Below are 21,440 nucleotides of genomic sequence, written 5' to 3'. Positions count from 1 at the left end.
GGTAGGGCCTGTGGCTCCTCAGCCGCATGCCAGCTCTGGGTGGTGTCCTAGAGAAGGTGGCCCTGCAGCCCGGCCGGCGGAGGGTCTCCTGGTGGCCTTTTCCCTGTGCCAGCGTAGCAGCACGGTGGGTGCAGAACTGGTTCCTGGCAGATGCTGGGCTGGTTTCCTGAACACCCAATGAAATTCCAAAGCCCCTCCCGGAAGCCCATCACAGCACTTCTCCTGCCTCCTGGGCCCTCACTGCCCCCCCCAACCCCCCCCTCACCCGCCTCCCTGCTGGGGACCCTGCTGTGTCTGTCCTGTCTTCCTCCCTCCCCTGGGTGACCTCACCTCCTCCTCCTGCTTCAGCTGTCGGCCTTTACTGGAGGCATTAATCATCACGTGCCTCTTTTTCACATACCCTATCCACTGTCTCATTGTGTGCCAGGCTGAATTGGTTCATTCATTCATTCATTCATTCAACGTTTCCTGCCTGTCCGCTCTAGGGGGCTAGCACAGTAGGTGCACAGAGGTAGCTGGACAGAGTGAGAGCTCAGTCGTGTCCATTAGAAACCGTCCCTTTCGTCTTCAGCCACTTCTTACTGCGCGTCTGCCACCTGCTCCGTCCTGGGCATAGCCTTGGGCTGAGAAGGAGCAAATGGCCTGTGGTCCCAACCCTTGGGAAACTGACTTTCTACAGAAGGAGCTGGATATTCAGGGCTTGATTATATACCAGTCAGAAACACGGGCAGTAATTGGACAGGTTGAGCAGAGGACAAATGGGAGTATATGGTTGCTGCAGTCTGGGAGGGCTTCCTGGAAGAGTGGTGCTTAACTGGACCTTGGAGGTCAGCTGTAAAGAAGGGACATTGCAGGCAGGTGGCAGAAGGTGGGGGCGAGGGAGACCAAAGAGGTCAGCAGTAATTCATCCTGAGTCACAGGACCTCTGTTTTCAGTGGCCATCTCATTGAGAAGGTGCCACAGAGCAGGCAGACCCTGACAGCACCAGGTCTCGGGACACCATGCTGACTCTCCGCCTAGCCCCTCCGGATTATCTCGTTGGAAAACAATCTGTTGGCTTTGCCTAGACCCGGCACCATCCCTAGCACCCACCTGTCTCAAACAGGCTTGATTATCTCAGGGCCACCTGAGAAACAGCAGTGGGACCTAAAACTGGTCAGAAGATGAAAGACTCAGAGGTGTGACAGCGGGCTCTAAATGCCCACAGGGCTGTCTGGGGGAAGAGCCTGAGGGTTAGAACCAAGACCAATGAGCCAGACCTGCAGGAGACGGACAGAGGCTGGACCTAACAAATGGTCCAGTTATCCAGGGGGCAGTAAGCTCTCTGTCACTGAAGCCAGGGTGACAGCCGTCAGTGGAGATGCTGGGTGGAAGGGGATTGAAATAGTGCCCCTGAGCCTGGGATCATCAGACCAAGGACCTGAGAGGGTCTTGGCTTGTCGTTCTGACCAGCTGGGTGGCCACAGAACCTTGGGGAACTTTCCTTTGTTGTCTAAATTAAGGACCCAGTCTCAGTATTGAAAGCAAGATGGCCAATAATCAAGACTGAGATTAGGAGGCATTTTTCCACTTTGAGGACTGGAAGCATCAGTTTGCCAGGATTCTTCCATCTCTCTGCCTTTCCAGTGAGCTGACAGACACAGACAGGCCCCATCTTCTCCTCTCCTCCCCTCCCCCCCCAGATCCTAAGGGGGAGCCCCCCCCCCCCGTCCTCCACTCGGCTGAGGCCTGACACCACGCCTGCCTGCTCCCTCCACTCCAGAGGGGACATGCTTGCTCCCATTCGCAGATGAGATTCTGATATGACATGAGTCATCTGGTCATGGGCAGACAGTGCTGGAGCTGGGACCACGGGCAGATCTCCCAACTCTCGGTCTGGCAGCCTCTGCGCACATACTGTGCTGTCTGCCCATCTCTCCCCCACTCGCTCTGTCTCAGTGGGTGGCTGGAGGTGGGAAAACCGAGACCTTTATTATTTCTCACTGTGGAAGATTGAACATTCTGCCGCCTCCCCCACAGGCTAAGTCCAGAACCAGCCCAGCGCTGGGGGACTTCTCAGGGGCCACACCCTTGCTCCCTCATCCTCAGGGGCCAGTCGTTCTGCCCCTGGGAAGAGCAGAGCAGGACTCCTTGATTATGTGAGGCCCCTGGGTTCCCTGGCCCCTACGGCGCTCCTTGCAGAAAGGGCCCAAGAATTGAGAAGCCACACTGTCTGGTCAGTTAGCACACACTCCCTGCTCTCTCTCTGGCCTCAGTTTCCCCCCAGTTAAACCCAGGACTTTAGGCTGCCCCTTACTGTCTCTTGGTTTCTGGGACATGGAGCTCCCTCAGCTCAGCCCAGCCCCTGCGGTTGTGTGGGCTGGATGCTGGAGGATGCCCGGAGGGTCCAGGCAGTCATGGGAGGGGCCCAAGGAGCAGGGTTAGGGCAGGAGGGGTAGGGGCTGCCCCCTCCAGTCTGGCCTCCAGGAAGTTGCATAACAGATGTTTATTTTTGGTGAGGCTGAGTGGGATTTCTTCTTTTTAAATAAAAAAGCTCGAAACATAAAACGTATTTGTCTACCAAGAAGATAAATATCTTTGCTGAAAGCTCCTGGCTCTGCGGCCAGTGGCAGTTTGCATAATGCTGTCACAGAGGGCCTGGCAGTGTGTGTGCCTGGCTCACATGGTGTCATGCGTGAGCCCTGCAGGCTGGCCCGCCACCCCGGTGGCATCCACGCTGGCAGTGACCCTCAGAAAGGCCCTCCTGAAGCCCCAGCTTGAAGACAGCTCCTCGTATACGCAGAAAGCCAAGGATGTGGGTGAACCTGAAGCCCCGGCCCCAGAATCTGGACACAGTCAGGAGACCTGGGCTGAAGGCACGGTCCTGACACTTAATGCTCACTGCTTAGACCTCTTCCCAGAAGAGGACACTGAGGGCCAGAGTGACCCTCGTGCTTGTGATGATCAGAGCTTGTGCATGTGAAAGGTCTTGTCCAGTGCTCCTCACGCGTGTCATTAATCTGTTACATTACCTCACTCCGCAAGAGTCACAGACAAGGGGACGTGGCTCAGACGGGGGCTCACACGCCCGTCTCCGGACACCAGTCCCACCGTGGGAAGCCACAGTGCCGCGAGTGCTCCTAAACTCAGGTGCTCCGGGGGGGGTCTGCCCACCTGGAGGACTTCTCTGGGGTCGGTCCTCTCCTGTTCGCAAGTCCAGGCCAGACTGGGAATAACGACCGTGGCAGGAGATTACACAACCGGCACTGTGCCAAGTGCTTCACTCATTGGCCTCTTTCCTCCCGCTCCCTGCGAGGGTTCCCATCTTACAGGCATCTTTATCCCCAGCCGATAGAGGGGGAAACTGAGCGCGAAGGGGTTTAAATGAACTGTCCAAAGAATACAGCTAGCGAGTCGTCCCTGTGGGATTCATATTCCGACCTCTGAGGCCATTGTGTCCGCCCAGGTGCTAAATGGACAGGCGACTCTCGCCCTCCGTCCCACCCTGGCCTCTGCCTCCTCCTCTCTGACCTGCAGGGAGTGACTGGCCCTGTCCAGCGCTGAGCTCCCATGAATTGGCGGGTGGAGGGAGCCCCATTCTGTGGACAGCCGTGGCCGTGGGCCTGGGCCTCCAGCTTCTTGCAAATCTACCAGAGTCCTCAGGGAGGAGGCAAGACACAGCCTGGCAAGTAGGTGAGGCCACTGTGGAGGGCAAGAGGATATGGGTGTTTGGAGAAGAAGCTCCACGGCTCCTGTGTGACCCTCAGAAGGACCAGGCCAGGAAAAGGGGGGCGTCACTGTCTGCTTCGGTGCTGGCCTCTGCTCCTCACCCCCAGCCCAGACGGACCAGAAACGAGCTCTGAAGGAGTGTTCTCTTCCACTCTCGGGGAGTCCACGGCACTGGGTCAGCATCCTCGATGCCCAAGGGAGAAGTTCTTGCAAAGGGGGTCCTTCTAGAGGGAGGAGACTGGGGTCAGTCAGTAGGGTGAGAATTAAAGGTCATTCAGGGGTCATAATGATGACCCAGAGTCACACAACATTGATGCTGAAAGGCACCCATTCTGAGATGATGGTAAAGAGGCTCAGAGAGGGAAAGGGACTTGCCCAAGGTCACACAGCATGGTAATGGCAAGCCGAGATTAGAACTCAAACTTCCTGCCCTCACACTGCACTCCTGAGAGAGACAAGGCAGGGCTGGCAGCCCCACCCCTCCCTCCTCTCCTGCTTGGTTCGGCCATTGCTTTCTGACCTCTTATCCTCTCTCCTCAGCCAAAGAGAGCTCCCTGAGTGAGCCAGAGATACCGCCCGACTCCGACGCCGTGGGGATGGAGAGCAGCTACCTCAGCGTGAAGGAGGCTGGGGTGAAGGGTCCCCAGGACCGGGCCAGCACCGACCTCCCCAGCCCGCTGGAGAAGGCCGACTCAGAGAGCAACAAGGGCAAGAAGCGGCGGAACCGAACCACCTTCACCAGCTACCAGCTGGAGGAGCTGGAGAAGGTCTTCCAGAAGACCCACTACCCCGACGTGTACGCGCGGGAGCAGCTGGCCATGAGGACGGACCTCACCGAGGCCCGCGTGCAGGTCAGTGAGGGCGTCCGGGGCATCCGGGGCGAGCGGGGCGGGAGAGCAGGGTCTTCCCCCGGGCTGGTGGCCGGAGCTGAGACAGCCTGACTGTTCCTCCACCACACCCCACACCTAAGTCCAAGGAGGGCCCCAGAGGCTCCCCGCCTTCTCCTCACGCTCCTGCTCGAGTCTGCTTTCAGCCATTTTAACATTGGGCTCTGGCTCCAGTTGGAGCAGGCGTGAAAGAAGCAGGGCCCTTTAAAGGGGCAGGAAGCCTATAACTGTCTGTCTGGGCTCGGTGGTGTGAGAGTCCAGGCCCTTGCACGCAGAGGGTGTCTGTCTCTGCTCTGGAAGGCCTGTCTCTTAGAAAGGAAACAGGATAAACTCCAAGACATCCACAGCAGCCCAGTGGGCAGACAGAACAGTCCAGCGTTTTCTGCTGCTCGGGGTGGCTGCCTACTCCTCCATCTTTCAGGTTCCAACTCCACACACCTCCTGTGAGAAGTCTTTCTGACCGCCAGGGTGAAAGCAGTAACCACCTACCACCCCCCAATTGCCCAACAAAGCATAACACAACACAACACAATTCAGCACAGCTCAATTCAATACAACCCAATTCAACTCAAACCAATATAATGCAACACAACTCAATACAACACAACATAACCTCATCCAATCCCACCCAACAAAATCCAGCACAGTTCAATCCAGTGCATCCCAACTCAACCCAGACCAACACAATCCAACCCAACACAACTCATCCCAAACCAACACAGTCCAACCCAACACAACTCAACCCAAACCAACACAGTCCAACAACCCAACACAACTCATCCCAAACCAGCTCAACTCAGGACAGCTCCACACAACACAATGCAATACAACACAACCAAGCAGGTTATCTACTACTACATCATCTCATGATATATTTTTTGTAGAATTTTTGACTGGTTTAAATTATTTTATCAGTTTCCTTCCACCAGAATGTGAGTCCTTGAGGGCAGATAGCATCTGATTGTTGGTCACTGTATTCCCTACCAATTAGAGAAAGCCGGAATCAGAGCAACAAGGGAAAAAAATAAATATTTGTGGGCCTATTGATCTCTTTTGTCCAGAGAGGGTATCCCTGTCTCCTTGTATGCAATTACAGCCAGAAAAGAACCAGACAGGAAGCCCAGACTTCTGAGTACCCCAAAACAAGTACTAAAGCTCAGGCTTCGGCTTCACACAAAATAAGTGATTCTGAACAGACGGGTTGGTTAAGCATCAGTTCCTGAGGGCAGGCTGTCTGTTATCCCCCCCACCCCCACCCCCGCACCCACTGAATGTTTGGGGACGGCAGGCAGACCAGCTGAGGCTCTCCTGGGAGGCTGAAAGCCCTCTCCCACTCACTGTCTCATGTGAGTCTAGATAACCAGGCGCACAACCTCACATGCTCAGAGTCTGGACGGGAGCCCCAGAATCCGGCCTCAGCTCCAATGGCTTTACTTGGGAGTAGGCGGAAAAGGGGGCGGCTGGGGGCGGGGCATTCCTGCAGGTGCCGTGCTGGTATAGGATAAACTGGTTCACTTTCTGTGCAGGATGTGTGTACATGTGTGTGTTTCTAACGAGTGGATGGGGGTGCCCAGGAGTAGAATCTACTTAGTATTGAAAGGATGGCCCTTCCAGTACCCAACATGGAAATGACACTGGGCACGTCTAGCATTTTTCAGTCACCACCATCCAGCTAAAATAGAGTGTTCTGCCCTGGCCGGTTGGCTCAGCGGTAGAGCGTCGGCCTAGCGTGCGGAGGACCCGGGTTCGATTCCTGGCCAGGGCACACAGGAGAAGCGCCCATTTGCTTCTCCACCCCTCCGCCACGCTTTCCTCTCTGTCTCTCTCTTCCCCTCCCGCAGCCAAGGCTCCATTGGAGCAAAGATGGCCCGGGCGCTGGGGATGGCTCTGTGGCCTCTGCCCCAGGCGCTAGAGTGGCTCTGGTCGCAACATGGCGACGCCCAGGATGGGCAGAGCATCGCCCCCTGGTGGGCAGAGCGTCACCCCTGGTGGGCGTGCCGGGTGGATCCCGGTCGGGCGCATGCGGGAGTCTGTCTGACTGTCTCTCCCTGTTTCCAGCTTCAGAAAAAATGAAAAAAAAAAAAAAATTAAAATAGAGTGTTCTCCCTGTGTGCATGCACACACACACACGCACACACACACACGCACACACACACACACGCACACACACACGCACGCACACACACACGCACGCACACACACACACACACTTGTGCCTAACTCCAGAGAGGAGTTGAGGTCGATCATAATTAAAGATTTATTATTGTCATCTAAGAACAAGAACAATTTTATAAAATGGGAAGGTTATTGTGTCAAAAATCTAGGTTTAGGATTATAGTTGCCGCCAAACACAGGTTTCACCTCTGAGCTTCCTGGCAGCCAAGGCAGAAAGGGAAACCCCAATGTGTTACATACTTTATCACCCAAGGAGACGACAGAATTATAGGACATAGTGCTGGAAGGCATCGCCTGGTGCTCTCACTTGATAACAAGGAAGACGAGGCCGGGAGGTGGGACGTGATGGCCTGTGGTCAGCAGACTAAGAAACGGGGCTCGGAGGCGGTGCGACCCTGGATCGAGGCTCCCGGGGTCCCGCCCGAGGCTCCTTTTACTTCAGTCTGCAGTACCAGGACACGTGCCAGATTGCTCTGAGACTTTTCTTTGTATTAAGGCAGCAGGGTGGGTGGGATATTCGTGTGCGTCAGACCTCTGGGTTGAGCAGAGCCTGGCAGTGCCCCGGGAGGCGGAGGGAGTGGTGATGGGACCCCCTGCCTGCCTCTGCCGAGTTTGTCTGGAGCCCGTGACCAGCTGGTGGGAAGCCAGGTGCCTGGTGTAGTGTGGCAGTGAGGACAGGAAGGAGGCGGTGGAGGCCCCGAGATGGACCTTTCCTGGGAAGAAGCCCAGGGTCTGGCCCTGCGCCAGGGGGCTGCAGGGGCTGCTCTCTGTTGTCTGGTATTCCAATCTTCGCAGCTGGTGTCTGAGGACAATAAGACAGAGGCCTCCCCGCCCTGGGCCACCCCGCCCTGGCCCCAGATGGGCTGTGGTTAGCAAGGCCTCTGCCAAGACGGTGGGTTCCTTGGGGAGAGGCCTATGCTGAGCGGGCCCATGCTGGGGTGGGCCTGGGAATGGGGTGGTCCCGGGGTGAGACACGCAGAACGGAGGCTGGGACGTTGTGGCCTGCCCTCCTCCCTGGGGGTGCACAGTGGAGAGCGGCTGGGAGCAGGGAGCGTCTAGGCGGGGGGAGCTCTCTGAGTGCCAGGCTGCAGGGGTCAGACACGGAAGGGCACTCAGAGCCCCGGGACCCGTGAAGGTCAGCACAGAAGGGGCCTGTGACGATACCCCTGCCACCACCCAGCTTATGTGCGAGGACACTGAAGAGCAGCGGCGCTGACTCAGCTTAAGCCCCGCTCTGGGCAGAAAGCTCCAGCCTTGTGCAGAGGGGAAGCCGGCAGAGGAAGCGACTGGAGGGGGAGGAGGTGGCAGGTGGCGCCCACCAGCCTGCTCCCCCGCAGCCCGGCCACCTCCCACCATCTCCAGCTTTAGCCCTCAGCCTGACCCCAGTCCACTCCCTTCCCAACCACGGGGGCTCTCTCTGCTGTCTCTCCCTCGCCTGCTCATCTATCTTCCGAGATAACCAGTTCTCCCCTCTCCCCACACTCTGTTCCAGCCCCCCCCACATTCCATCTCCCTTCCCACTCTGCTCCTCCCCTCAATTCCAGGCCTGCTGCCCCCCTGCTCTGTGTCCCTCCCAGCCCATCTAAGCCTGCATGAGCCTTCACCAGCACCTCTCCACTTCTGCGTCCCCACACTGGGACCAGGATCCCACAGAGACTCAGGGAAACTCCCCGCAGTGGTGGCAACTGAACTGCCTCTCTCCTCCCCACCCCCAAAGAAAGAAAGCCGTATATCTTGATGCCTCCAGTGGGCTTCCCCTCCCCCCGGCTCCCCCCACAGCAAACCCTGGGAGGTGGAGGAAGGGGCAGAAAGGCTGAGCTAAGCCTGCAGGAAATTAAACATGAAATGAAAACAAGCCCCTTCGATGTGTTCTCTCATCCTGCCCCCAGCCCTCCATTCCAGGCCGCTGATAAAGGGGGATCCCGTTTCAGCTGCGCAGAGAGGGGACCTGACCCGCCCTCGGCTCCCAGCAGGCTCTGGGGCAGGGCTAAGACCCCGAGCCCAGGAGAGGGCTGGTCTCCAGGGAGGACACAGGAAGAATGCTTGTCCTACAGAATCAAGAAGGGGAAATGGAGTGACTCTGAAAGAAATGTCAGCTGGCATGTGTGTGTGTGCGCGCACTGTGTGTGTATGTACACTTGTGCACACACATACTTGCTACTGGGGGCGGGGGTGAGGTACAGCCCCACACTCGTTCCTCACCCCACCTGCTCCACACTAACAAAAGATACAGACTTTCCATCTCTTTTGACCCTTTCTCTAGCAAAAGACAGTAAGGAAGTTCAGGAGCTATAAATAAGCAAGTACTCTAAAAACTGTGATAAGATTTCCCATCTAGCTCACCTGCTGCTCCATCACCCCTGTGAGGATATCAGTACAGACACTGACCCATTTCCCAGATGCATACACTGAGGCTACTGGCAATGCCAGCGCTTCCAATGGGCACTCCGTTCCCGGCCACGCTTGGGGCCTGTACAGGCGAGCAGCCCAGCCCAGTGCGGACCCAGCTCCGTGCCGTGCTCCGAGGAAGCCTGGCCCTCTCAGTTGAGAGCTGTTTCTGACTCTCTCATGTCCGGTTCTACAGCATCCCTGATGACAGGGACGGGACGTGTTTCCACCGCGCAGCAGGGACACGCCTGAGGACAGCTGGCTTCCTCGGGGCCCAGGCCCAGTGAGCACCGGACGAGGCTCGCAGCTCTGCAGCCAGGGTCCTTGTCACTGCTCTGTGCGCCTCGTCCACCAAGCTGCCGGCAGTTTGCTATTTGGGGTGTGTCCACCGTGTCCACCTGACCCCTAGACAGCTGGCAGGTGACATGGAGATGACAGGAAGCTCCCTCTGGGGAGCTCTAAGGTCTGCCTTTGACTCAGCGCCATGTCATTCCTGGCCTGAAAGCTGACCTCGCCTCACCTCCCTCCCACTTGATGGGCAGGGGTTGCAGGCCCAAGGTGTGCTCTCGCCCTTGAGCCTTGGGAGAGCTCTCAGCCTGCCAGAAATGCTCCAGCAAAGGAAGTGACCCCCTCCCCCCAAGATTCCTGCACCTTCTCCTGACTCAAAGATCACCTTCCCCGTCGGGTCCCCAGGCAGGTCAACGTCCCACCACCATGCTCAGTGACAGATGGCCTCTACTCCTCCTGAACATCAGGCCAACTTCTGAGTGAGTTTGTAGCGTCTACCTGTGTTGACAATACCAAGGGCAAAACCCCTCCACGTGGCCCCCGTGGCTCTCCGCCACCCGACTTCTGCATCCGATTCCTCTCTCCCTCCACGTGGCCCCCGTGGCTCTCCACCTCCTGACTTCTGCATCACGACTCCTCTCTCCCTCCACGTGGCCCCTGTGGCTCTCCGCCTCCTGACTTCTGCCTCCGATTCCTCTCTCCCTCCACGTGGCCCCCGTGGCTCTCCGCCTCCTGACTTCTGCATCCGATTCCTCTCTCCCTCCACATGGCCCCCGTGGCTCTCCGCCTCCTGACTTCTGCATCGGATTCCTCTCTCCCTCCACGTGGCTCCCATGGCTCTCCGCCTCCTGACTTCTGCATCACGACTCCTCTCTCCCTCCACGTGGCCCCCGTGGCTCTCCACCTCCTGACTTCTGCATCTGACTCCTCTCTCCCTTCACGTGGCCCCTGTGGCTCTCCGCCACCTGACTTCTGCATCATGACTCCTCTCTCCCTCCACGTGGCCCCTGTGGCTCTCCGCCACCTGACTTCTGCATCATGACTCCTCTCTCCCTCCACGTGGCCCCTGTGGCTCTCCGCCACCTGACTTCTGCATCATGACTCCTCTCTCCCTCCACATGGCCCCTGTGGCTCTCTGCCTCCTGACTTCTGCATCATGACTCCTCTCTCCCTCCACGTGGCCCCCATGGCTTTCCACCTCCTGACTTCTGCATCTGACTCCTCTTTCCCTCCATGTGGCCCCTGTGGCTATCCGCCTCCTGACTTCTGCATCCGACTCCTCTCTCCCTCCACGTGGCCCCCGTGGCTCTCCGCCTCCTGACTTCTGCATCCGACTCCTCTCTCCCTCCACGTGGCCCCCATGGCTCTCTGCCACCCGACTTCTGCATCCGATTCCTCTCTCCCTCCACGTGGCTCCCGTGGCTCTCCGCCTCCTGACTTCTGCATCCGACTCCTCTCTACCTACACGTAGCCCCTGTGGCTCTCTGCCACCCGACTTCTGCATCAGGATTTCTCTCTCCCTCCACGTGGCCCCCGTGGCTCTCCACCTCCTGACTTCTGCATCACGACTCCTCTCTCCCTCCACGTGGCCCCTCTGGCTCTCCGCCTCCTGACTTCTGCATCGGATTCCTCTCTCCCTCCACGTGGCTCCCGTGGCTCTCCGCCTCCTGACTTCTGCATCACGACTCCTCTCTCCCTCCACGTGGCCCCCGTGGCTCTCCGCCTCCTGACTTCTGCATCTGACTCCTCTCTCCCTTCACGTGGCCCCTGTGGCTCTTCGCCACCTGACTTCTGCATCATGACTCCTCTCTCCCTCCACGTGGCCCCTGTGGCTCTCCGCCTTCTGACTTCTGCATCACGACTCCTCTCTCCCTCCACGTGGCCCCTGTGGCTCTCCGCCACCTGACTTCTGCATCATGACTCCTCTCTCCCTCCACATGGCCCCCGTGGCTCTCCGCCTCCTGACTTCTGTATCATGACTCCTCTCTCCCTCCACGTGGCCCCTGTTGCTCTCCACCTCCTGACTTCTGCATCATGACTCCTCTCTCCCTCCACGTGGCCCCTGTGGCTCTCCGCCTCCTGACTTCTGTATCATGACTCCTCTCTCCCTCCACGTGGCCCCTGTGGCTCTCCGCCTCCTGACTTCTGCATCTGACTCCTCTCTCCCTCCACGTGGCCCCCGTGGCTCTCCGCCTCCTGACTTCTGCATCTGACTCCTCTCTCCCTTCACGTGGCCCCCGTGGCTCTCCGCCTTCTGACTTCTGCATCATGACTCCTCTCTCCCTCCACATGGCCCCCGTGGCTCTCCGCCTCCTGACTTCTGCATCATGACTCCTCTCTCCCTCCACGTGGCCCCCGTGGCTCTCCGCCTCCTGACTTCTGTATCATGACTCCTCTCTCCCTCCACGTGGCCCCTGTGGCTCTCCGCCTCCTGACTTCTGCATCTGACTCCTCTCTCCCTTCACGTGGCCCCCGTGGCTCTCTGCCTCCTGACTTCTGCATCATGACTCCTCTCTCCCTCCACGTGGCCCCTGTGGCTCTCCGCCTCCTGATTTCTGCATCTGACTCCTCTTTCCTTTCACGTGGCCCCTGTGGCTCTCCGCCACCTGACTTCTGCATCAGCGATTCCTCTCTCCCTCCACGTGGCCCCCATGGCTCTCCGCCTCCTGACTTCTGCATCATGACTCCTCTCTCCCTCCACGTGGCCCCCGTGGCTCTCCGCCTCCTGACTTCTGCATCATGACTCCTCTCTCCCTCCACGTGGCCCCCGTGGCTCTCTGTCTCCTGACTTCTGCATCATGACTCCTCTCTCCCTCCACGTGGCCCCCGTGGCTCTCTGCCTCCTGACTTCTGCATCATGACTCCTCTCTCCCTCCACGTGGCCCCTGTGGCTCTCCACCTCCTGACTTCTGCATCTGACTCCTCTCTCCCTCCACGTGGCCCCCGTGGCTCTCCGCCACCTGAGTTCTGCATCCGATTTCTCTCTCCCTCCACGTGGCTCCTGTGGCTCTCTGCCTCCTGACTTCTGCATCACAACTCCTCTCTCCCTCCACGTGGCCTCTGTGGCTCTCCGCCTCCTGACTTCTGCATCACGACTCCTCTCTCCCACCACTCCACCCAACTGGGCAACATGGCCTCCTGAAGCCTCCTGTCCATGCCCTTGGTGGTTCTAAGCTCAGGCCTGGACTTTCCTCCTTCTAGCCAGCACTCAAGGTCCAGCTCCAGTCCTCTCCTCCAAGAAGCCATCCCTGACTGCCTCTGATACCCAGCGGAGCCCCTGTTATCCACAGGACCTTTAACACGGGGGTTTCTGAACTAGGAGACTGTTTCCAACACAAATGCTGTAGAGAGGGTTCAGGAGGGTAGGGCATCTGGGCCGATAGGCCCCAAGGAGCCAGGAACCTTCTGGAAAACCGTGTGGTGGTGGTCTAGTGGACTGATTATCCGGTGGGGCAGTCACAGCCTTTGTCAGACCCTCCTTGGGAGTCTGCGGCCCCCAGCGGGTCCGGCCACACCGTGCTGGGACTGGCTGGATGACTGCTAAGTGACCGCTGACGTGTTTCATGTGTGATTGCTGATGTGTTTCATGTGTGTGCCGTACTTGCTTGCTCTAGAGTCCGAAGCTTGGCAAAAATGAAGTTCCTGGCCAGACACGGCCATGGTGAGGTTGGGGGCCAGCTGCCCTCCTGACCCTCAGCTCAATCATTCCAGATTGTAAGGTCTCAAGGACGAGCACAAAGCAGCTCTTTGCAGCTCTAGGGACTGGCTTGCCTAAGCCCTGTGTGACAACGGCTTTGTCCTGTAGGTCTGGTTCCAGAACCGGAGGGCCAAGTGGAGGAAGAGGGAGCGTTTTGGGCAGATGCAGCAGGTTCGAACTCACTTCTCCACTGCCTACGAGCTGCCCCTCCTCACTCGCGCCGAGAACTACGCCCAGGTAGGCCCCGCCCCCAGCCGCCGGCCCCGCCCCCAGCCCCTGGAACGCGGAGAGCCAGCACCTCAGAGAAGGACGGAGGTCCTCCGAGGTGGTTCTCCTGGCTGCACGTTCCCTTCAGGCCCAGGCCGGCTGTGTGCCTCTTTACATGAGAACGTGGGAGGCCGGAGCCGTTTCTATCCAACATTTAGTGCGGACCCAGGCTTGGCTGCGTCCCCAGCTCAACCGCTTCATAAATGCTTAGAGGGAAATGGGGTCCAGAGGTGGCGGCTGGGAGAGGAGAGGGGTTAGAGCTGCATGGGTGGGAGACGAGACGTCCAGTCCAGCCCGCTGCTGCCTGCGCCTCCTCCACTCCCCCGAGGTGGGTGGGTACCCAGCTGGCCCCCTTTCAGTCACTGCTGCTCATCAGCCCCGGAGACAGCCCCTTCCGTCCTGAGAGACCTCAACCACTGACTTCGGCTTCTGGGAGGTTTAGGTCCCCACTGCCCCGTGCCCCACACACAGCCTACAAGCCCAGAGCCCATGCTCCTAACAACTAAGCTTCCCCCTAACTGGGTACCTGGGAGGCCTCGGGCCTAGGGAGGGGCCACAGTTAAGGAAGAGACAGTCACAGACCTTAAGGAGTCCAGGGACAGAGAGTCTGCAACTGTGTCTAGCATCAGGAAGTCAGCCGGCTCAGGCAGGGACTATCCTCACCTTGTTGGCTGTGTCCCCCACCCTTTCACTGGATCCTTGATGAAGTGTCAATTTCTATCTGCTGCTAGCCTGGCCCTGGGAACACTGTAGCCACAGCATAAAGCCCTGGCTCTCCTGGGGACATCCAGATGGCCTTCAGGTTAGAGAGGTTCCCAAGTAAACACCTGAGAATGGTTTCATCACAGTGATGGGCTCCTGAGCCAGGAGAGGTCGTTCATGGGGTCGGGGAAGCCCCTAGGTACACCTCATCCCCACCCCAGCCAGCCTGTGATGCCTCTCCCTTCCTTCTCCCCAGATTCAGAACCCGTCCTGGATCAGCAACAATGGGGCTGCCTCACCAGTGCCAGCCTGCGTGGTACCCTGCGACCCGGTGCCAGCCTGCATGTCCCCTCACGCCCATCCCCCTGGCTCTGGGGCCAGTGGAGTCACCGACTTCCTGAGCGTCTCCGGGGCCGGCGGCCACGTGGGCCAGACGCACATGGGTGGCCTGTTTGGAGCGACGGGCCTCAGCCCAGGCCTCAATGGCTACGAGCTCAATGGCGAGCCAGACCGCAAGACCTCGAGCATCGCGACCCTCCGCATGAAGGCCAAGGAGCACAGTGCCGCCATCTCCTGGGCCACATGACAGGACCCCTCCTCCCCATTCCCGCTTGCCCCGCCCCCACCTCGGGGCACTGGCCACGCCCATGCTTTCCAGGCCTCCAGCCTCCCACGCCACTTTCCTCCTGGGAACCTGGCCTGGGCTAGGGGCCTGACCCTCAGCACTTTCAGCCACCCCAAGTCTGAGGCCCCGTGGACTGCTGGGAGGGAGGGGACAGCAGGTCCCTGCCCCGCCCTGGCCAGAGGCAGCAGAGGAAGCCACTTCGCATCCATTATAAGCTGAAGACCCTCTCTCCCCACTCTTGCCACTCCATCCTGCCTGGTTTGACCGTTGAGTCAAGTTTAAATTCCCGTGGAGTCACAACCGTCCTCCTCTCTTCTGTGTGGTCCCCGGTCGCCAGGCCCACGGCTGTGTCTGAAGAACAGTCTGCTCTGCAGGGTCAGCCTCCTGCCCTCCCGTCTCCTCTTCTCTTCCCAAGAGCCGTGGAATCCCGACCTCCTGGACCCAAGGCACCTGCCCCGCCTTCACCCAGAATGCAGGAGTCCCCATCCTGGCTGTCCTGATGCTGGAAACATTTGGAGGCAGTGGACAGAGGAGGGGAGGAGCTGGGGCCAAAGAGCCCAGCTGTCACCTGCAATGTGGACATCCGGGAGGATGGGGGACATGGCCCCGTGCCCTTGTACCGAGAAACTCCGGAACTGGGTGAACACTGCAGGGGCAGGATGCAGACCACCCACGGTGCCCCTGCTGCTGGGGAAGAAAGACTTCTAGAGCAGGGGCTACAGGAAGGTGCCAGGTGGGGGCCGGGGGTCGTGCACACGCTTCTGCTCTCCGGCCACCTGACATCCCATTGTACACAGATGACAGCTGCCGTGGGCAGGCCGGGGCACCTCTGTCCTCCGTCCAGGACCTTCCTCTCTCCCCCTTCCTTATCCTGGTCACTCACTGGGGCTGCTGAGCAGTGTCCTGGTGTGAAAGGACTCACACCTGGCACACTCAAGCTAGGGCCTGGGGTCACAGCGGAAGAGGGTCACAAACAGGGGGCAGGATGTGCTGGAGGACGTGTGCCCACAGCTGGCCTCCAGACAGGCAGGGCAGCCCTCATGCTGCCCAGACTTCCCTTCTTGCATCAGCCATCTCGGGCACACTGCCATACCTTCCAGAGCCTTCCACGGGCGGGGCTCCATGGCCTTCCAGGGGCAGGGCAGACAGAGTCCACCTGGGACTTCTTCTTCAGGGGTCGGGAGTGTCAGCCCCCTCTGGGACAGTCATGTGCTCTCTTCCAGATATGGGGCGCAGGATGCCCTCTGGAAGCGGGTTTCCCTGCCTGTAGGAAGGGGCCTTCTTCTGGGGGGATGGGCGCTCCACGTCTGCCTGACCTCAGACCTGCAGCTTGGTACCAGCTGTCACCAAAGCTTGTGGCACACAGGACTGGTCCTCCGAGGCAGGCCTTTCAGGGCCCTGGGAGGTCCACGTCCCACAGCCCTGGGGAGAAGCCCTTGACTTTTTTACCCTTTCCCTGATTCTGTCAGTAGGGAGGGCCAGGCCTGTTAGGCGGGGGTCTGGGAAGGAGGGCGGCCTCCTGGGTGGGCAGCAGGCATGAGAGCCTCGGCCCTGAGCCTGCTCGGGGTGCAGAGGAAACCACAGGGTCTCGCGTTCTCATCCGCTCCGGACACGCCGGGAAGGGTCTGGCTTTGGCCTCCCTAATGAGTCTGGCCTCTGTGAGTCATAGCTCTGAAACTGGTCTTCTAGCAGGGACAGGGGTCTCGGGCGTGTTCTTGAAGGCTCGGCTTCCAGGGTTTCATTTGTTTGAGGATGTTGGGATGACTCTGGGAAAGCCTTTTTCAGTTCTGAGGGTCACTGAAATAACGTGGGACCTCCCAAATCCAGCGAGGGAAAGGGGGAGATTGCTCGTGGCGGGGAGCAGCCCCCCGCCCCGTTTTCTCCTTGAATTCCCTAGTGGCCAGAGAGACACGGGACTTTCACCAAGGGTAGGTGTGCACCTAGGAGAGAATCAGTATAGAGAGAAAGCCCTGGTGGGAGGGGGAGCGAGAGGGGGCTCAAAGTGGATTCTTCTGGAAGGAACTCCTGGCACTCAAGTCTTTTGTCTGTTTTCTGGCTGGACTAGACTTAAGTCAGGCAGATGTCAACCACAACGCCTGGGAAGAAAAGCCCCCGATAGAAGGCAGTGCTCTGTGCTCTGGCTGCCTGTCCCACCAACAGAGCCCAGGCGAGTGACTCAGCCGTCCCTGCTCACCACCCCACAGTGGCTGCCTACCCCAGGACCCCCTCCAGGGCCTGCCTAACAAAATCACAGTTACCGAGCTGGGGGAGTAGAAGGCTTACTCTAGTCAGTTCAAGCTCTTCACAGCGCTGAGGAGCACCCAGTCCCCAATGCATGTTTGACGAGAGCCCTGACGTGCTGCCCAGGCTGAGACGGGGGCCCTGCGGGCAGCTGGGGCATGAAGCACCCCAGGGCCTCACAGCTCGGCCCTCTGCTTGAGCGCCTTCCTCCCCTCAGCCTTCTGTCTGGTCTTTCCCAGCCTGGCGGCTGGGCCCAGGTCTTCTGCGTCCTGGGGCGGGAGGCCTCCCCAGAGCGGGGCCTGACAGGTGAGCACGCAAGCCTGGGGACTCTCCTGGGTCGGTCGGGGCTTCCTCAGGAAGGCAGGCAGAGAGCAGAACCCATGTGCTCTGTGGGTCACTGCTAAGCGAATGAGCTAGTAGAGGTGAAGATTTCCTGTAGCCATTTGCTTAAGATCTCAGCAAGAGGTGCTGATGAAACCTGCAGTATGGAGCGGTGGGCGGCGAGCAGAGCAGTGAGCGGCGGGCAGAGCAGCGGGCAGCAGGCAGAGCAGCAGGCAGCAGGCAGAGCGGCGGGCGGCGGGCAGAGCGGCGGGCAGAGCGGCGGGCGGCGGGCAGAGCGGCGGGAGGCGGGCAGAGCAGCGGGCAGCAGGCAGAGCGGTGGGCAGCCTGCCCAGTGCCGGGAGCCTCTCTGTCCTGCTGGGCGTGTGTCCATGGCCAAGGCTTGACACCAAGGTGCTGCTACCACCCTCAGAGGCTGTCACTGCTCCCGGCATGGGAGGAGAGGGCCCTGGGGGCAGGCACAGGGAGAGGCTCGTCCCCAAGTCTTCAGAGGTACTGGGAGGACACGGGCTTTGTAACTTTCCTCGAGTTCCTTCAATTATACTTGATTCTCAGCTCTCACTGCCGTGCCTCCAGCTTGGGGAAGCATGGCGGCAGGTTAGTTCAAAGACACTGCAAAGGGGGGTGGGGGCAGCGACTGGGAGGGGGTGCCCAGCACACGTGGCGGTGGCCACGCGGGACCCAGCGCCAGTGCCCTGTCTGCCCTGGTTTCTGCCGGGTGGACCAGAGGAACTTTCCCACGACAAGTACCAGGCGTCCTGCTCACACAGCCCTCCTCTCTCGGGCTGGGTCGTGGGGAGACCATCCTGAGACAGACTGCGTGGCTTGTGCTCGGCTGGACGGCCCCGACTGTCCGATGCAGAGGCTCACGGGCCTTGCTGGGGGAGGGGGGGGACGGCTGGCAGGTGGCCCCGGAATAGCACTCCCTGACCTTACGAGAGCAAAGTGAGCGGACCACACCAGCCGCCCTTCTCCACGCCACACCGACCCACGACCCACTTCACTTCACGAAGGGTGCTGCAGGGAGGAGAGGTGCCCCACTGAACACACCACCCGGTCCCTGCCCACCCCGCCTCCCCCCTTCTCTTACGTCCATAGAGCTAGGCCTTTATACTACTGATTTTGAAGGACAGTTTTCAGTGTCTAACGATCTGGGTGTGCAGTGGTTGGAAAGACTGAATGCGAGAAGGAACAAGAACCTCAACCAATACTGACTGTTCTCATTGTAAGATATTTTAACCCTGTATAAACGCAACTTTTCCTTTAGCTTAACGGCCTGGGGTGGATGTTAAAAATATATATTAAAAATACATTAAAAATTCAGAAAAAAAATGTTTAAAAAAAAAAATGAGGTCGGTTCCATAAAGTTTTACTGCCTATACCAACATGTAACTACATTACAGCAAAATATTAATAGAAACGTCCTTGCCTTTAAAGTAAGTTATTGCACTTACGTCTTTTTGGGGAGGGGGGCACTGTTGATGAGAAGGAGGCCTAGGGCCCGGGCGTGGGGCCAGGTGGGGAGCGGAAGCAGCTGGATGCTCCCGAGCACCCTTGGCCCAGCACGGCCCAAACGGTCTGTTTGGTTGTTGTTTGCAATAAACTCCTTCTCCTTCCTCCTCTCAACTGGAACCTGTCTGTTTTGTTCCTGACTTGTGACAGATGAAATGTGATCAGAGGGGCCTCTGAAATCTCACGTTAATTGAAGTCGGCAAAAAATACTAACAGTGCCCTTTTGAACTGCTGACACAGTACAGGGTGGGTTACCGGGGCTAGATTAACAACAGGTGGCCAGCCAGGGTTCCCGCACAAAGAGGGGTGCGTGCGTGGCCTGTGAGGGTCTGGAACGGTCCCCCGTTATCCCAGAGGACCTGCCTGCACATTTGGGGGCCGGGGCAAAGCAGGGCTGCCAGAGTCCACTTCCCAGGCAGCAAACACGGGTCCCAGCAGCAGCCCCGTGACACCCCTGCATCGCGAGTGTGCTCAGCACAGCCCACGCCTCCGGGTCTTCGCAGGCGGCGTGGCTGTCCCTTCGAGTCCCTGTCTGTGTCTCCCGGGGCTGTTCTGGAAGAGGGCAGAGAGCCAGGACACGCAGGCCCGGGGCCCGGGGGCATGGGCGGGCTGCTGGGCACCGAGCGCAGGACGGGCCTCCAGCGAGGCAGGCCCCAGACCGGCTCTCCTACTCAGCGGTGAGGGACTAGCAGGAGGTACAGCCAGACGGTGTTTACAGCGAAGCTCCAGAAACTAATGATCAAGTGGGAGGGGTGGGCTCTGCTGCTGAAGGGTGCGCTCCTGCTATCCGGCCGGCCGGAAGGGGACTCGAGGAAGAGGCAGCTAACCTCCGGGGACTCCTGTCCAGGGAGGGGAGTCATCTTCGTTCACAAAACCACCCGAGGCTCAGCCCTCACACCTGAAGGCAGGGAATAAGCCCCGTCCCTGCCTAGGTCACGGCAAGGGGGAGGATTAGATGAGAGAACGCACAGGAGCTCACTGGTCCACGCACGGCAGTGCTCCACGTGGCGATGAGGGGTGGGGGTGTAGTGGTGAGGGTCTTCCTCCTTGCCCAGGCCCCGACTCACACACGCAGCCGCTAGGGACCCAGAGGCCCTCCACAAACAGCCTGTTCCCAAAATAGGGCTCCCTGCAAACTGTCCGCATGCGCAGCAGTGTGTACATCGCCAGCTCCAAGGACAGTGGGTGTGAGAGTTGACATTTTCCCAGGAATTTTGATTCAAAATGGATTTTTTTTTTTTAGCTCATCACAGTCCAACAGGCTTGAAGCAGGGTAAGCTTCCAAACAGAGCTTCAGTTTATGACCACGTGCATACCACGTGTGAAGGTGTTGCGTTAGCTGGGAGCCAACCTGCTGTGGGGCCTGCGTGAGGTCTCCCAGGGCCCCTGGCCAGAGCGCAGCCTAGAGGCCTCAACGCTCTTGCCACACCTCCTGGGACTCCTCTTTCGGTTGCCACACAAACCCCTTCCCCAGCCCGTCTCTGTCCTCTGCCCACACTGTCCCTCTGCAATCTCCAAGCTCTGTGGGAGGAGGAGCTCGCTGTTGTTATGACATTAAGGCCAAGCTATAGTATGGTGAGAGAAGTGTGTGTGTGTGTGTGTGTGCGCGCGCGCGCGCACGCACGAGCATGTGCTGGGGGGACAGGGAAGGAAGGGGACAGAGCCTGAGGAAGCATGAAGCACAAAGGCAGCCCTCGCTCCTCTCCACGCCAGGCCTGGACAGAAAGCTCTGTCCGAAGGCAGTGTGGAAAAGGACTGGCCAGGAAGCCATGTGTTGAAGTGCGAGATGAATGACCCGGGTTTAAGAACTGACTTTGCAACTTATTAGCTCAGTTATTTTAGGCAAGCCACTAAAATTCTCTGATATTCAATTTCTTCATCTGTAAAATGGGAATACCAACTCTTCCCTGTTTTTTGAAGTCCAAAAGAGTTTAAAATATTTGGAAACAGCAAAGAGCTGTAGAGACAGGAGGAACTACGCACTCCGGTGGTTTGGAAGGGCCGTGGGGGTTGAATTCCATCCAAGTGGCCGAGGGCAGAGTGCCAAAGCTGGGGAACTGCTTTACAAAGTGTGTCACCGTACTCTGAAGCAGCGGGAACCGCCGATATTATAGTCATGGGATTGGCAAGGGATCTGGTGGTGAGCAGTATCTTAGTCTGCGCTAGCAAACTGCCACACACTGGGTGGCTTAAATAATAGATATTTATTTTCTCACAGTCCTGGAGAAGGGAAGTCCCTGATCAGCACCCTCAGGTGCTGGCAGACTGGGCCGCCAGTGAGGCCTCCCTCGCCGGCCTGCAGACGGCGGCCTCCTCCCTGCATCCCCCCTGGCCTATCCTCTGTGCTCGTACAAAGAGCACTACTGTCTCCTTTTCTTACAAGGACATGAGTCCTAGCAAATTAAGACTCTACTCTCGTGACCTCACTTAACCGCCATCGCCTCCTATTGGCCCCGCCAGGGGTCAGGGCTTCCACATATGAATTTTGTGAGTTCACGCCTCAGTCTGCTGTGTGGCTGGGATGTGTTATTAGAGTGAGGGAAGACACGGAAATGGACAGTGGCTGCTCTTCCCATCCCCTCATCCCAAAGGGTCTCAGTGGGCCCAGCAA

At 58.7% G+C, this 21,440-nt stretch overlaps 1 protein-coding gene across 1 annotated transcript in view; it reads left to right on the top strand.

Annotated features, from left to right (window-relative positions):
• ALX4 (ALX homeobox 4) overlaps positions 1 to 17,466 on the top strand; it is a 44,666-nt gene extending 27,200 nt beyond the window's left edge. Inside the window, exons 2-4 of the mRNA XM_066251327.1 lie at positions 4,249 to 4,559; positions 13,252 to 13,380; positions 14,369 to 17,466. Of these exons, the coding sequence (XP_066107424.1) occupies positions 4,249 to 4,559; positions 13,252 to 13,380; positions 14,369 to 14,698 (770 nt within the window). The 3' untranslated portion in view covers positions 14,699 to 17,466. The remainder of the gene's footprint in view (positions 1 to 4,248; positions 4,560 to 13,251; positions 13,381 to 14,368) is intronic.
• The last annotated feature ends 3,974 nt before the right edge of the window (positions 17,467 to 21,440 follow it).

Source organism: Saccopteryx bilineata, chromosome 1, assembly GCF_036850765.1.
Source record: "Saccopteryx bilineata isolate mSacBil1 chromosome 1, mSacBil1_pri_phased_curated, whole genome shotgun sequence".
Classification (NCBI taxonomy): domain Eukaryota; kingdom Metazoa; phylum Chordata; class Mammalia; order Chiroptera; family Emballonuridae; genus Saccopteryx; species Saccopteryx bilineata.
This window is presented reverse-complemented; position numbering and strand designations above follow the sequence as displayed.